We start from the raw sequence: 17208 nt of genomic DNA, 5'->3' as shown, positions 1-17208 counted from the left end.
AAAATTTTGAAAAAAATACCAAAAATCCAATAAAACGTCCATTGAAGAGATTTTGGAGGCTTTTTCATTGGAGAAGTTTCCATTTTCCTATATATATATATATATATATATATATATATATATATATATATATATAGAGAGAGAGAGAGAGAGAGAGAGAGAGAGAGAGATGCTACAATCAATTAAACTTACAATTTAGTTGATCTCACGATATGAGTCATTTTCACTCAATCTTACCTCGTAAATGTGTTCAGAACTGGTAGGATTAACTCATGTCCAACTCTCATTAATCCTTTACCAGGTGAACATTTGGTCTGACCCCATAGTCCAATTAAAGTTCTAAAACATAAAAATTAACAAAATTTAGATATTATTTGGGTCATAACCAGGCTTGAGTTGAATGTACCTTAATCTAACTTTCCCACTAAATAAAACCTATAGATCACATCTATGGTGTTAAATGTGAGAAAAAAACAAGGGGGTTCAACCCCGATTGCTAGATCATTTACATATAGAAATGATTATAGCAAATTTTAATTCATATATATATATATATATATATATATATATATATATATATATATATATATATATATATATATATATATATATATATATATATATATGGTGGTAGCTGCCTACTGCCAACCTACCAGGTTTTTTGAAGTTTTTGTTTTATGTTTTTCTTAAATATGATCATACAAATGTATTCTACATGATTGATTTTATAGGGATTGACTTTTGAATTGTTCATTCTGACACACACGTAGGTTTTTATAAGGTTTAAAATTTGATAATATAAAAATTTAATAAATATTCAAGGCTTAAAATCATGTTTTTTTAATCAAAAAACATGATTCAAGTGTCATTTCTTAAAAAATCAACCACGATGCAGGGTCGGATTTGTAAAAACAACTTGAAAACACCGGTTCGCTCGTGATAGGCTGGCGATAGGCCAAAAAAGTCATAGGCAACCCTCCGCACACCTCCCCCCCCCCCCCACCTCACACACACACGCACACACACACACACACACACACACACACACACACACACACACATATATATATATATATATATATATATAGATAGATAGATAGATAGAGAGAGAGAGAGAGAGAGTAGCTGCATATACAGGTTTTTTTGATGATCCAAAAATCAATGACTATTAAGGCATCGATTTTTTCTGACTCATAAAAACATATTTTTTCATCAAAAAAAAAAATGATCCAAGAGTGAATTCCTACTAAATCGAGCATGCTGAATAATTCTATGAGGTTAGATTGTATCAAAACAACTTGCATCTTGAGATTCAAACTAGATTGTAGGTACAATCGGTTGTATCAAATATAAACCCTATCTATATAATGGCTCTCATAGAATATGAGATCTGGAAATATGCCAATTAATGTGTGTACCATAGTTTTCATGTTTTATTGTTCTTTTCTCTTAAATCTAACCATATTTATCTGATCAACAAGATTGGTTTATAGGTTTCAGCTCTTAAATCATTTGATTATGATGCAAAAGTATGAATTCTTACTTCTCATAAATATTCAAGCATAAAAAACCAAATTTCTTTCATAAAAAATGCACGACCCAATTGTCGATTCCTAGCAAATTCACCACATCTGCACGATCAGATTTGCAAGAAAAGGTATTGAAATTTGGATTCACATGGCAGCTCTCATATTCTAGTGGCCCCCAATTGATCATGATCTAACACCATGTTTTGACTTTAGGCCTCATTATAAAGAAGGTCAAGCTTGGTTGGTTGGGCATGGGATAAAATGGGAGCCGGCTGGATCTTTCCTTGCAGATGACCAGCCCATTTTTTGTACCCACCATCTACCTAGCTTTAAAAAGATCAAGGACACTACTGTCATTATAAAAACTGAAAAGCCAAGGCTGGTTCCATGCTTTTCTTTGACAAAGGAATATCGGTTGTGTGTTTCTATAATAGCTAACCTGAAAAGAATGATGGGCTCCACGATCACATTTGGCGTTTTCAGCATTGCACATGTCTGTCACTATCTAACACCATTTATTTATTTAAATAAAATAAAAATAATTTTCCTATTCAAGATATATATATATATATATATATATATATATATAACTAATAATGAAATAATTAAGCAACCTTCTAAATGCAATTAATATTTTAGAGTTAGGGTATCAGCCGCTCACAGCACCTTAACCAACATTGTAGTTGGTACTCTCTAGGATTAACTACATTTTTTAACAATTAGAGTTATTTAAAGAAATCAACAATTCTTGGGGAGGATGTAAATGTGCTTCGGGTTCGGGCGTATTCAACATAGTTGATACTTGATACATCATAATTGTGCATCGACTCGTGAACCAAGAGCCTTTACCAGATCTGGATCTGTATGGTTTGCTTTTTATCGTGTTTGGATATGATTTTATATGTAAATGAATTTAGATGTTTAAGTGCTTCTAGATGTGGAAACTCAACGGGTCGGGAACCCAGCCCACTAAAATGGGTGGGTCCAAACCTGCAGGATCTGATTAAGTGATGTAGATGTCAGATCTGGATTCACGTCCAATCACATTTTTTATAAAAAAAACCATACCCGGATCTGATAAGAATTACATAAAACCAGATCAGGTCCATACCTGATAAAATAATATATATTTTTTTAAAGCTTTTACATTGAGAATTTATTTAAAGTTTCATAAGCATTACGTGACTCATTTAATATTTGGACCTCATTAGTCCAACCTGGATAGTTAATTGGACCCCTTCTTTGAAACCAAACCTTGACCCGATAGGATACTGCATGGGTTGGTATAGGGTCATACCTGATCCATTGAGACCCTGACGCAGGAGAGAAAGTCCTTAATCGTGGGGGTATATATGAGTCTGAATCGGGTGCAATCACATGGCACAAAATTTGTGCATTAAGCACATGATCACTTTTCATCAGGCCTTGTGCCTCACAACTGACAGCCCTGTCCTCAAGATGGAGGGTGATCAGGTTCTTAATGCACAAATATTTGTACAATCACATTGCACCTGATCTTTACACGGGTACATGCTAGAAATGATCGGGTGCAATATGACTGCACAAAAATTGTGCATTAAACATCTGATCGCCGTCCATCAGGTCTTGGGCACTACACCTGGCAGGCCCTTTCCCCAAGATGGAGGATGATCAGGTGCTTAATGTACAAATTTTGTGCAATCATATTGCAACTGATCTTTTCAGGGTATATATAGGCCACCAAAGTCTTCTTATATAGTGCCATTTTGATTAACCCTGAAAGTGGCAACACGTTGTAATGTGGATCTGGGAAGGAAGAGAATATCTTTTTTAAAAAAAAAATCTTCATTTTTATTCAGGATCTATTTGAATTATTGGTTGTCGATACAAAATCGCTGTAGTGAAAGATCGTGCCAACATTTTCATCATATTTTGGAAAAAGAAAAGGACAAGAAAAACTTATCTTTAATTTAAACAGCTTTATTTTTACCACAGCCCACAGGTTCTGAAATTAAAATTTACCTAGTCTAAGTTGCATGTTTTTAACCACCGAGGTTATTTCCCCTAGAGGAGTTGGCGTAGTGGTGTGGGGCCTTGGCTTCTAGACAGGGAGTCAAGGTTCGATTCTCATGGGCATTGCTCTTCTATGCAAGCAAACGCTTAGCATAGGATATATTGAATTAAATGCACCCAATCCCTCTTATTTTTGTTATCAGTATTTCATATTTACCAGAAGCATATGAAGGTAACTTTTAAAGCGCCACACTTTGTGCTACCCCAAAAGTAAGGGAAACGGCGAGGAATGCTCTTCCAAATTATACTAAGGCAGCTTTCACAATGGGAAAAGCACGTTTCCTATATGTTGTGATGCGCGATTCCAGCACGAGCAATGTAAATTGCCCAGTCCAAGAATTGGTTTCCCCTCCATATTTTTCAAAGAAATAATTTAGCATGGTGTTGTTTCTTTACGATGATGGTCCTTTATCTTACACACATTTAGCTCTAAACAGAAACTTAAATGTGAGAATAATAATAATGTTGTTTTTCCATCCTTTCAAAAAAAAAAATTTTACAAGTATTCTTTGAAAAAAAAAATGGTGCTGTTTTCAACAATATGATGCCATTCATGTAAATTTCTACAAAGTAAAGGGCGGTGTGTCAGTTGCTTCTTGCAGTTTCTGAGCTGTTTTTTCAAATCAGGACAACAGTGTGTTTCCCAAAATACAAACAGTTATTGAGTTAACTGGAAATCAAAGGACAGAGAGAGAGAGAGAGAGAGAGCATAAAATTCCACTCATATTTCACAAAAAACCAACATCTTTTAACCTCCAAGGCTTTTTATATACCAAGAAGCTTCCTCCTCTCTTCCCAAACCAATCTCTCTCTCTCTCTCTCTCTCTCTCTCTCTCTCTCTCTGAGGGAGAACGATTCTCCGGCAACAAGGCATCCACCACCTTCTCCTCACAAACCGGTTTCTTCTCACAACAATTTCTCAATTCTCTCTAGGAAGAAGAGTTTCTCTCTCCTCCTTCGATCAGGTGAGTCAGGAAAACGTTCTACGAAGTTTTTGTTGCATACATTTCTGTCCACAAATGCATCTGCATTGAGTCAGAAACCTGTCCTAGACCAAAACCCAAATCCTATCGTTTCTTTTGATTTTCAGATTGGAGGTCGAATATCTGGTTTTTCTGGATATACCATTTTGTTGTTTTTTCTTCAAAGCCTGTTTACAAGGCAAAACTCCAGCCGGGTTACATCTTACTCTGTTTTCCCAGTTTGTCCAATTCGTTCTGGATACCTAGAGCGGTTTCCCAGCCAACATTTTGTGAAAGAAGGACAAAAGTCAGACAAGCAGACTAGAAGATTTCGTTTGAATTTGAAAAGAAATCATGTTTTCTGATGATTGGCATTACAGTTTGGTTTTTCAAACTCTGTTTTTCCGGTTTAGAATTCCGAGTCATTGATAATGCAAACCGGTTTCTTGTCCACATTGCGTCACAGATACTAACAACCCGGTTTTCACAGGAATAACAAGGTGTAGATTCTATCGAGTACTGTTTATGAATAAAATATTTTTTGATTTCGATATCCCAAGACAGCAGATTTCTGGTTAGCTCGCGGGGTTTAAATTCTTAAACCATTCTCAAAAAAAAAATTCTTAAACCATTGACTATACATTTAGAAAGTGTTCACGTTTTTTTTTTAGAGAAACGTTATATATTTACTCAGTAAGTAAGAAGGGAGCAGGTGAACATGTGTTCACATTTCTCGTGTGGTCTCCATCTTGAAAAATGTTGAGATGGGTGGCTGTCAGCAGCTGCAGAACCAATGGTTATAGTAGTCCACATTTTTATCTAGATGTGAGCCATCAAGATGCACCCATTGGAAATAGATCCTCTGACACACAGTCAGAGGATAGGATCCTTTTGGTACGTCTAGGGTTGTTTGCATGTCAAGGAAAAAGAAGGGTTTTCTGCGAAAATGCAGTCACCCATGCCATTTCTTCCGGCCCATAATACAGCACAAACATGGAAGCTGCTTTTCTTGCGAAAAAGTCTCATTTTACAAGCTGGACCCCCTCCCTTTTTCTTGGATTCAGTTCCCGTGGGGGTGGTCTGATTTGTATTCCACAGAAAAATGTGCTGCGTCACCTTCTTCCGTGACATGCAAACAAACAAACGCCCAAGGCCCTGAATTGTGTGGAAAAGTGAGAGCCGGCTTTGAGTGCATCATAAACATATCTCCTAATTAACCGGATTTTATTTCCCATTTGTGATACTTATGTGAAGACCAAATACCTTAGTCATCAGTTCATTCATTGGACATTGATTGCTGCGGTTTAATATATAAAAGCACGTAATCTTTGCAGGCATTATTTTGTGTCCAAAATGACCAAAGGAAGCACCATATGGAAGCTCAAGGGCATGATAAAAAAATGGCACTCCTTGAGCAAAAGTGAGTGGTCAAAGTTGAGCGCGAGCGTTGACTCCAAGCCTTCTGATGATGTCCGGGGCTCAGACTCAAGTGAGCAGGTCCCAGTAGGATACCAAGCTGTCTACGTGGGGAAGTCGCGCCGGCGCTACATCATTAGATCGGAACATGTGAACCACCCCCTGGTCCGCGAGCTCGTCAAAGAGTCAGAGGGCTCGGACACAGTGGTTGTAGGGTGTGAAGTGGTCCTGTTTGAGCACCTACTTTGGATGCTAGAGAACGCTGACCCGCCACCAGATTCCATAGATGAGCTTGCTGGGTTTTATGCATGTTGACTGGCTGGCTAGTTCGGAATTTCCATCCATGCATGGGAAATATTTTTCTGGCAACTCGAATACAATAGTACGGAAAGTATATATATATATATACATATTAGATATTTTGTACACATAAAGATACGTATATTCTACTAAAGGCTATGGCTGTGAGTAAACTTGATATGTATCTTGTAACAAAATAAGAGAGATCGAGTGCCATTGGAGGATGAGCATCATTGTTGACCCTTTGTTACGTTTAGCGGTTAGGTTAGGGCCTCATTTCCCCTTTTTTGCTTTATTTTTGTTTCTTTTGGCTGTGTATGAGATTCCCTATTTATTATGAAATTTGGTTGTGTGGTTGCAATTCGGAATCTCTCTGTCTCATGATCATACATGCATACAGATGTAGATGGACATATGTGGGGGGATGTCTTTGGGGTGAATTTGAATACTAAGGGCATGTTTGCAATGCCCTGTGATTCTTGGATCCTGTGACTGTAAATCACAATCACCATATTTCTCAAGGTTAGTGGAACATGAAAAAGCAAAAGTTGTGATTGTGATTCCCAACTATGATTGTTTTCGCCTCTTTTTTGCCTTGAATCGTGTGACGGAAGATCACAACGTTGACATAATCACAGCTTCTACTTTCTCACCTACTGACTTAAAGCAAACACGCCCTAAGTGAATCTGTGAGATTATAAAACCTCACCTATTCATACATTTTCAGCAGGTGAGTAGGTTGGACCACACAAATGGGTTTAACATGGCTCATTTGGTACAAACATATTTTCTTCTACAATAGGGAAAACGACCTCACTCACTCATTAAGGTACCCCACAGTACCGAGCTCATCAGGGATTACACCCAGCTTAGACCTTTTGGCAAGGGATGCACATCTGTTATCCTTCATTAAAGTACATTTTAATGTTCAAATTTGTTGGTGCATGTTCTAAATTAAATTAATGAACCTTGCAGTTGAATGAGATAGCTGGATGTTTAGGTCACACTATTACCGAGGGGTCTAGGGTTTGAATGAGATAGCTGGATGTTTAGGTCACACTATCATAACTGAGGGTTTTACGGTTTGAATCCCCTAACTTGCCATTAAAAAAAGTGAAAAATGATAAATCTATCTATTAGTTAGATAAAAAAAATTCATGAGTAATGTGATTATACACATTCATAACATATTTGTGGGAAACAAAGATCCGCACCAAGGACTTGTATGTTTCAAAACTCTGATGATATGGTTTTGTATTATGTTCAAAATAATCTGGAACAGAGTTGTTACAATCTCTTGGAACAATTGTGCTCAGTGGTTATAATCTTCATGGGGATTGTAACTTTTAGGGCTGGTAAATGAGCCGAGCTTGAGCTGTTCAGGCTCGTCTCATTATGGGCACACCCCAGCTTGAGCTCAGCTCATGAGCTCGTTACCAGTGAGCCGAGCCTGAGAGCTAGCTCATTTAAAAAAAATACTTTTAAGTGTTTTTTAAACTTTATGATATATAAAATGTATATATAATATATATACATATATATAATAGATGTATAAAATACATGGAATTTGCATATTATATATAATGTTATATAATATATGTATAAAATATATTAATGTATAAGTATATAAAATGTAAAATGAGCCCATACGAGCTGAGTCGAGCTTGCCATCACTATAAGAAAAACGCTACTTAGCGACGGAAATTTGTGACAGATTTTTTTCGTCGCAAATTTGCAACGGATTTGCGAGAGAAAACTATTTGTCGCTAACATTTGAAATATTTGCGAAATTAGCGACGGAAAAAAATCCATCACGAATCCATCGTTAATTTGTGAGTTAATTAGCGACGGATTTGCGATGAAAAATATACGTCACAAACTCTCTCGCAACTTAGCGACAGATGAACGACAAAAAATTTTCGTCGCTAATTAACGACGGATTTGCGACGGCTTCTTTCCGTCACTAATTTTCGCTTTATTGCTCATCTAAGGCACGAACTTTTTTCCCCTCCTTCGTAATTTTTCCCCTTTCTCTGTACGCAGTCGCCCTCTTTCACGGTAGGGTTAGGTCGATGGCGGAGAGGGCGAGGGAAGGGATGAAGGTGACGACGTTGCGGTCGACGTTCCCTGCGTCAAGGTCGGCGATTGATCAGAGGTATGAAGAGGCGAAGTATCCTTTTCTGCGAGGCTTCGAATTCCTGGGCGTTCGCCTTCTCCCTTCCCTCACGTAGTGTTGGTGGGTTAGGGTTTACAGGATATGATGGTGAAACAGATGCGTCTGTGAGACAAGATGGTGACAAAGATGCATGATTTCTGCGAGCGTCGCGGTCCATCGGCGGCTTACGTGGCCATCGTTGTGGGTTTTGTGGTTGTTTTCTGTTTTGGTGTATCACTGGCGTCTGCGGCTGCAGTCGATCCCGACGTTTGCCCAGCCTCCCAATCGCTCGCCAACTCCGTCGTCTTCGCGAGCCAATGCCCCTTTCTTTCCCTTGCCACGCCATTGGAGGTACTGTCTTTCTTTTTTTCTTCCTTCCTCCGTTCTCTCTTCCACTCTCTCGATTATCTGCATTTGTTTTTCGTTGTGATTCAATTTGTTGATCCGGATGAGATTAGGCTAATCTTTTTTGTTGTTCCCCCTTGGAATTGTGTTTTCTTGCTTAAGCTTAAAGTACTGGGGGAAATCCCTCTTCCATTTTAAAAAATACACTTTGTTCTTAAGCATGGTGCTAAGAAAACTGGTAATGTACAGTGCTGAGAAAACTACTTAATTTTTTATTTCTTGCTTAAGTACTTGAAGGGATATGACACAAAAGAAAACTTTGATAAGTTCAGTGGTGTGTCTTTGCGATGTTTAGGGCGTTTACTTTCAAATGCTCGATGGGTAGGTCTTCTTAGTTAAAAATTTTATACTGTTGGTATTTGCATGTATCTTTGGTTAATGTTTTATTCATATTTTGATTAGCTTCAGTCTATGTTAATATGTTCCATTTCTCTGGTTTACTTCTATTGTGATTATCGATGACCATGATCTGAATTTTAAATGACTTTCTATCCTAGATGATTGTGTTGAGGCTGAAACTTTTGAGGCAAATGGTTGCAAATCCTTGTTTTTCCTCATTAACTATTGTTTATGTCCTTTTGCAATGTTTTATTCTCTTATATTTGTAGGACTTACGATCCATCATTTTGATAATTATGCTTGTTGTATGACATTTGTCTTCTTTTAGAAAAATTATTAGAAAGACCATTAATCAGAGAAACACGCAAAGACAACAAATACCATAGTGGCAAAAAAAATTTATTGGCAGAGTGGCAACTTTGACAAATACGATGGACCTTATGTGAAGCAATTCTGGCAATGCACTCGAAAGAGATTCTAATGTGTTCAAAGTGTTTTCTTGCTTTCTTTCTGGTTTTACTAAGTGGGTATGTGATTTTTTTAATTAATTTTTTGTTATCTTGGAGTTTCTTGATTGACGTTTGTTCTTTATTTATTTTTTCTGTTTTTCATGGCTTCTTTTGATAAATAGTTAAATACCCATGTTGTCGTTTTACTCTTTTTGTAGTTTCATTTTGTTTACTAAACCATTTATTTTCTAAATTGAATAGACTTGGAAATACATTTTTTTGCATCGTCTTTGGCTTTTTATAAATTGGGGTTGCAATTTTTCTTCTTAGTTTTTTGCTTCTTAAAAACTATGGAACAAATATGTTAATTTTTTGCGATCATGGAGTTTCTTGGTCAACTTGTGGTTCTTCTATTTTTTATTTACTAAAGAGAGTTCATGTTGGTGTTTGCATTTTCTCAAGTGGTGAATCTGAGCATTTTTTTATTTTGTTGACTTTTCACAAATGTTATCAAGAGGTAGTTCTTGATTGGGTCTTGAGAAAGTGTTATAAATGGATCCCCATGTTCTGATTGTTTTCTGTATTTTTTTGCCTTGTGTGATTTCATCAAGTTTCTAGAGTTTATGTGATAATTCATACTCATCCTTGAAGTGATTGGAGTTATGGCATCTTAAAAAAAATAAACAAATCAAAGAAGGTTCTTTTGGCTCTTGAGCATGCAGATTCTTTTTCTCTTTTTCACGGTTTGGGGTGAGCCATTTTTTCTCTCTAAATATTGGGGTTTTACTTTGTTTTTCTTTAGGGAGAATTGACACACTTCTCTCATCCTTTTTGAGCTTGTTCAAAGATTAGAATGGTGTGATTTAGAAAATGGCATTTTATTTTATATAACTCTACTTTCATTTGGCATCAGATAACTTCTTCTCAAAACAAAAAATTGGCATTAGATAACTTGTTAGCTGTTGTTTTCTATAGGTTTCATGTATAACAATTAGAGTTATCTCAATTACATTATTATGCTCTGTTGCAGAATCTACATTCTTGCTTGTGTAGCCTTTCTTGTAGCTTTATGGTCTTCATGATGGAGGTAGTTCTTTTAATCGTCACTGGTTCAACTGATTTAAGCATCAACTCAACAAGGTTATTGCTGAAATGGAGTTGCTCCTCATATATATTTAAATTCCTAAAAATGGAGGTGTTGATGTAGTTTGGCATAGCTCTGGGATCTTCATTATCAGTTCTCAGCATGCACTAATGCAACTTCTATCTTGCTTTATGATTCTTATTATTTTGATCAATCTTGTTACTATTGTAGCTTGCTTGTAAGGGAGTTTCTATACAAATTTTCATGCTCTATAGTGATTGGTTTTACTGCTTCAAGGTTATACATGCGGATCAATAAGTTTCATGACAACATTTCATGTTAAAAAGATGGGCTTTTGGTAAGTCTTTCAGCCAGCTAGGTGTGTGTGTGAACCCCATTCCTCTTTGACTTCAGTGAGTTAAAAAAAAAGAACAATCAATTGTTACCTGGTTGCTGTTAGCTTACAACGTATTACTCAGAGGAAAATTTCTATAGGTTGCATTTTGAAGGCCTTAGAAACTGTAGGGCACAACAACCTCTCTCTCTCTTATGATTTAATGAAACAAGTGGAAGACAAAAAGACATGTGCCACTAAGGGCATACATAGCACAATCACTATGTGCACAACCGCAAGTCCTCTAAGGACAATACAAGAAGCCTACAAGGGCTAATACAAGAGAACGAAATATAAAAAATAAGGCTTTTATTGATGAAATGCCTAGTAAAAGCATTGAGAACAAAAGGGGGCAAACAACTCCTATATATATATATATATACAAGTGATGGGCATTGCGGAACTCCCCCAAATAGAGTTGTTAGGATTTAAGGAATTGAAATCAGGTGTAATGTGTTGCAACACCTAATCACCTACCTTCTTTGACAGCTATGGGGCCCAACATAAATGGTGGGTGATCAGTTGCAGTAAACATGGGGTGGAGGGAATGGAGAAGGGACTTTTTCAACTACACCATCACAGGATGTAGTTGACAATTAAAGTCATTCTTTCTAAAAGTACTTCATGGTTACTGCAGACATACACTGCACATACAGAACTCCTGGATTTGAAACCTCTACCTGTAACTGCTGTTGGAAATGAGATTTATGAAGAATTGTTCAGATTCTCACATTTTAACCCCATCCAAACACAGGTGTGCTTGCAGTGTTTTATATTTATCTTTCACTGCAGGTTTTGTAAGGCTTGTTATGCTATCTGTACAAGTCTAACCATTTCTGAAGTTGCTAAAAAGTTTTGGTTTGTAACCTATAGGTTTTTCATGTATTGTACCACACAGATAACAATGTTTTATTAGGAGCTCCTACTGGAAGTAGGAAAACTATATCAGTTGAACTTGCAATGCTTCATCTCTTTAATACTCAACCTGATTTGAAGGTCATCAGCACTTCTGTTCATCTACCAAATTTGGTTTGCATTATTAGTTTCCCTACTCTTTTGATCTAAAATCTTCTTTGTTCATTTGCTTTATTAGTTTTCAAAGCACAACATGGGTGTATTGATTGTCTAGCTTTTATGATACTTGCTGAGCTACAAACTTTAGAATCAACCAATAACTCTACCCAAAGCAAGGTCAGTATCATCGAAGAGCCAAGGGAAGATAGAGGTTTGTTCTCCTTCTTTTCTTTCACCTATAGTTAACCAACTGAATTTTAAAAAATATATATAACAATAATAAGACTCGGTCAAAGTTATGCCCATTAGGGGACAAATGATGAGTTGTGGAGCCTGATTAAGAGTTTTTTTTCTTACAGGAGGGGGGTTCCCCCCGGCGCGGGCCCCAATTTTTTCTTGGGCTTATGTTTGAGACCCGATTTCTTATGGATCATACCTAATTTTTTACTAGCAGCTTAGTTAAAACTACATAAAAAAACCTTAATTTTTGGTCAAATGAGGACTTTGACCCTCATTTGATTAAAAAATTCAAGGTGTGTATGCCTCGAGGCATGCGTCTCAAGGCGTATGAGACGCACGCCTCAGGGCTCTTTTTTTTAATTTTTTTTTAAATTTTGTGACGGATTAGCTACAGATAATATCCGTCAGTAATATTTAGCAATGAATTTTTGATGGTTTGCGATGGATTATATTTTGTCGCTAACTCCATCATTATTTTAGCGACAAAATTAGCGATGGAATATAATCTGTTTCAAACCCAAAACAATGCTTATTTAGCGACAGATCATGTCCGTCACTAATCCATCACAAATTAGCGACGAAAATAGCGACAAATATATTCTATCGCTAATTAGCGACGAGCGATATCCATCGCCAATCCGCCGCTAAACTGTTCAGTGACAGATTAGCGACGGATAACACCCGTCGCTAATCCACATTTTTCTTGTAGTGCATGTTCATGCTTGGCTCATTTACATAAACAAGCTGACTCATAGTTCGGCTCACCGAGGTCAATTTTCAAGCCGAGCCAAGCCAAATGGTGAGCTTCTCATCTCGTTTCACAGCATAGTTACTTTCAAAAACATGCTCAAGGTGGTTGATTTCGGTCCTTAAATTGATTTTAACATGTTTTTTTGGTCGATCATATAAAAAATACATCACTATAATGTGGAGGATTGAATCATGAAAATCATATGTTTTCATAAATTGCTTTATAAATAATTATCTTATCTTTGAGTTTAAGTAACTCCAATCACCAAATGTGGGTTCTAGCCTTGAAACTTTGCATCTGTCGTGGAATATTACTGTTTTGGAAGGTATGATTGTAGACAATTGTACGTATCTTTTTTCTCTCTTTATTTTGTCTTTACTTTTTATTTTATCTTTTCTGAAGTAAGAAACACGTACAATTTAACCTGCAGTATATAACTACGCGTGATACAAAACATGCAATAACCATCTTTGACATGTCTTTGTCTATCAATCAGTAAAAGACCATGTTGCAATAATGGACATATTACAAGGGTTAGATTCTCACAGAGTCGAAATCAAGGTATGCACATAACAGGGCTGTTGCACTTTTTTTCTTCTTTTTTAGATGGCCCCATCACCAAACCGCACATTGTCTCGCCTCCGGTAGGTAAAACCCTTAAGGTCCCCCCTGCCCACCGAGGAGCAGTGCACACCCAGCTTCGACCTCGCGGCAAGGGACACCACCCATGGATTTTGAACTTGTGACATCCCGTTAACTTGGTGGCATTCACATGTCACCTCTACCAGATGAGTGGAGCCCTTGTGGGCTGGATTGTTGCATAATTGCATTTTAGTAAGCCTTAGGAAAAAAAAACAAGAAATCTTAACGTCCAACATGATTAGGAGCATTAATTTTGAATAGTGTAATGAAGTTTGGTGCTTCATTTTGTAGATTTCACTAATGCATGCCAGATGGCACACCAAGAATTTTTATTTGCTTAAATATTCCAAAATGCCATCTCATAAATAAATAATAAAATTAAATAAACACAAACACATGCAAACATGCACTGGGAAACGCAGACTCAAGTTTGAAGTCAAAAATAGCAATTTGTGAATAGTGCAAATGTCCATTTTGGTGATCATAATGTTTCTTAGGTCACCACAATTCTTAGAGGAAAAATTGAGCGGATCCAATTAGAGGTGTCAACGGATTGGGTTTACCCAGACCCGACCCATACCAAACCCTGTAGGGTCTGGGTATGATGATAAATAAGAGGATCCGATTGAAACCCAGGTCTGGACATGAAGGTCAGATTAATACATGCAGCTGGGTATAGTTTGTGAAATTTTATACCAGACCAGGGCCAAACCCGAGTTCCGATTAAGACCCGCAAATTTTTAATGTAAAAATGATAAAAAATAGTATTTTACCTGGTATAGCCCAGGTCTGGTTCATGTAGTTCTTATTGGTTCAGGGTATAGTTTCTCTTATGGTGGGTTTGATTAGACCTGGGTCCAGACCTGATACCATACCCAAAAATCAGGGCTAGGTCTGGTTCCACCTGGGTCCGAACCAAACCTAACCCATTGATCACACCCCTAGATCCAATGATGTAAGGTAATCAATGGATACCAGTAAGAGTGGGGAGGGTGGGATGCATGGCGTCCAGACATTTTTTTTTCTTTCTTTCCATAACAGAGCTGGTGGAATTGGGGTTCCCTCCTTTTTACAAACAGCCTTTAGCCAACCCAACCCAGACAGGCCAGAGGTCTGTTTATTCAACCACCCATATACCAGTGGGGTTCGAACCCATCACATGGCCACTTGCACCAACTGCTCTCCTTCCGGATGGTCGGCGCCCTCGTTGGTACATGGCATCCAGACATTTGACAAGTATCTTTTCAAGGTACTCAGGCAAATAATGGATTGGATATTTTGCTTCGAGCTGTTTGTTGTTCATACCTATTAAAAAGCTATTTATTAATTTGACACAGAACCGGAATCTTTGTTTCAGCAAGCCCATAGATATTTCATCAAGTTAACATAAGAACAAACATTATTTAAGCAAACAAGATAATGATCTAAAGTTGGATCGAATTTGTTTAGCATATCCAAACGAATTTAATAATAAGAGATGGAATTCATAAACTTGAACGCATCTCCCTTGCGCCTAAATATATATATATGACAAATTTATCTTTATATATATATATCGCAAGTAAACCATGTGACTATAAATATGTGAACTTTTAAGCGGTCCAATATATATGTGTGTAATGTACACGATAATTTTTATTTGTTTGCATGTTGCAAATCCTTTCTAAGATTCAATGATGTTAGCAATGTGTGGGGTAAATATTGGCTACTGATGAAGGTAAGGAACTAATGAGTACAAATCACTCCTTCCTTTAAAAAAAAATCAATTTTTTGTAGATCCAATGTCCTAGATGTGAACTACATGATTTTTTTATTTGGAAACTTGTTTTGAATCACGTGATTGTGGCAAGTAATTAGGTTTTTAAAGGTGTTAAAAAATCAACAGCCCACAATGTGCCAAAATTTTATAATGCAAAAAATCACATTTTTATATCGGAAAAGCACAATCCAAGGCTTGATCCTTAGCAAACAAATCATGCTGAACCCATCTATGTGGTTAGATTGAGTAGATACAACTTGAACCTATGATTTATAGCTCATTAGTTTCTTACATATTTTTTCTCTAGCAACCAAATCGTTAGTAGCAAATATTTTTCTCTAGTGTGTAAATATAAATATACATTATACAAATGAAGTCATTAACCTCACCTTTTCATATTATTTTAGGTTTTTTGCAGTTCAGACATGATGGATGTGATCTAAAAGTTTTGTTTAGTGGGAAGACATGATTGTGATGTTCAAGCAGCTTCTTTTTAAGAGCTTCAAAAATCAATGTTCTACGATGTACTAAAATTTCATGACTTAAATAATTATATTTTTGCATCAAAAGTACAATCCATGGTTTGATCCTTAGTAAAGAAACCATGTTGATATAGCTTACACCTATGATTTTCAGCTTAATATTTCCATACCTTCATATATATATATATATATATATATATATATTTTTGGTATTGAGTATGTCACCTTTTCATGAAAACAATGAAAAGGATAGTATGGTTGTATGCACTTCTAGGTACATTAAATTACACATATTTATCTGGTTTATTTAGCATTGATCATGCTTTTGACTAGCAAATTTAAGTATCAAAATATAATTGAATGAAGACAATGAAATGGTGTTTCAGATTGTATCAAGAGAGACAATCCCATGTGGCCGTATAGCATCTATAACATGCAACTATAACATGCATCGAGAAACAAGCTTTTGTTCTCTCAATTGATCCATCAACATGAATCTTAGCTAGTGCAGACAACCACAGCGTTTACAACAAAACTCAATTATTGGTCAAATAAAGAAATATCTAGAAGCTTGAAAAGCCACGGCTCCTCATCTCAATAGAAGTAGAACATGCACATAATTGAAGGGCAACAGAGTAGTTCACTCAAGAAGTCAAGTGCAAGTTGCGTGATTGATATTTCAATATGAAGGGCCCTTAATTACTATCCATAAAGGCTTGCTTCTAAAGGGAAATGGGATAAACTGGGATATTGCATTGGTGCTCCATGATGCAAGATCTCAGCTTAAGCATCTCTTTTTCTTGCAAAGATGGTGCATAAAGACAACTACCTATATGTTTTCGTGGAAGGAAAGCTTAAAATTCAAAATAAAATTTCTGATTATGCAAGCAAAAAGGCAAAAGATGAAGAACATGAAAAAATAGAAAAAGCTAGTATTGAAGAAAGGAGGATAAAAGTGAGGATGATGAATGGATACCAATAGCAAAAGCTTGGGATACTATTCTATTTGCTCAAGTAATAGAAAGTTCCATACTAGTAACCCACTCGATTCTTTGAAAATACATCATATTACCTTCATAGATAATAGGTAAAAGTATTGGTCCTATGTTAACATTTCAATTCCCCGAGTGGTACAAAGATTTTGATGAATGGAGTGAGGAAATACATGTCAAATGCGCATATAATGGTATTCAATTATAAAAAAACAGAATTTCCAAAAGAACGGTTAACAGTGG

General features: G+C 36.5%; 1 protein-coding gene across 1 annotated transcript; it reads left to right on the top strand.

The window, feature by feature from the left end:
* The first annotated feature begins 5896 nt into the window (after positions 1–5896).
* Positions 5897–6274, top strand: LOC149831855 (auxin-responsive protein SAUR78-like). The gene has a single exon (XM_090013091.1). The coding sequence runs from the start codon at positions 5897–5899 to the stop codon at positions 6272–6274; it is 378 nt and encodes a 125-aa protein (XP_089869217.1).
* The last annotated feature ends 10934 nt before the right edge of the window (positions 6275–17208 follow it).

Source organism: Nuphar pumila, chromosome 7, assembly GCF_984573655.1.
Source record: "Nuphar pumila chromosome 7, dmNupPumi1.hap1.1, whole genome shotgun sequence".
Classification (NCBI taxonomy): Eukaryota; Viridiplantae; Streptophyta; class Magnoliopsida; order Nymphaeales; family Nymphaeaceae; genus Nuphar; species Nuphar pumila.
The sequence above is the reverse complement of the archived record's forward strand: the minus strand, read 5'-3'. Positions and strand labels throughout refer to the sequence as shown.

Coding starts and splice junctions, on each gene's coding strand:
- LOC149831855 (XM_090013091.1), top strand. CDS start 5,897: ATGACCAAAGGAAGCACCATATGGAAGCTCAAGGGCATGATAAAAAAA.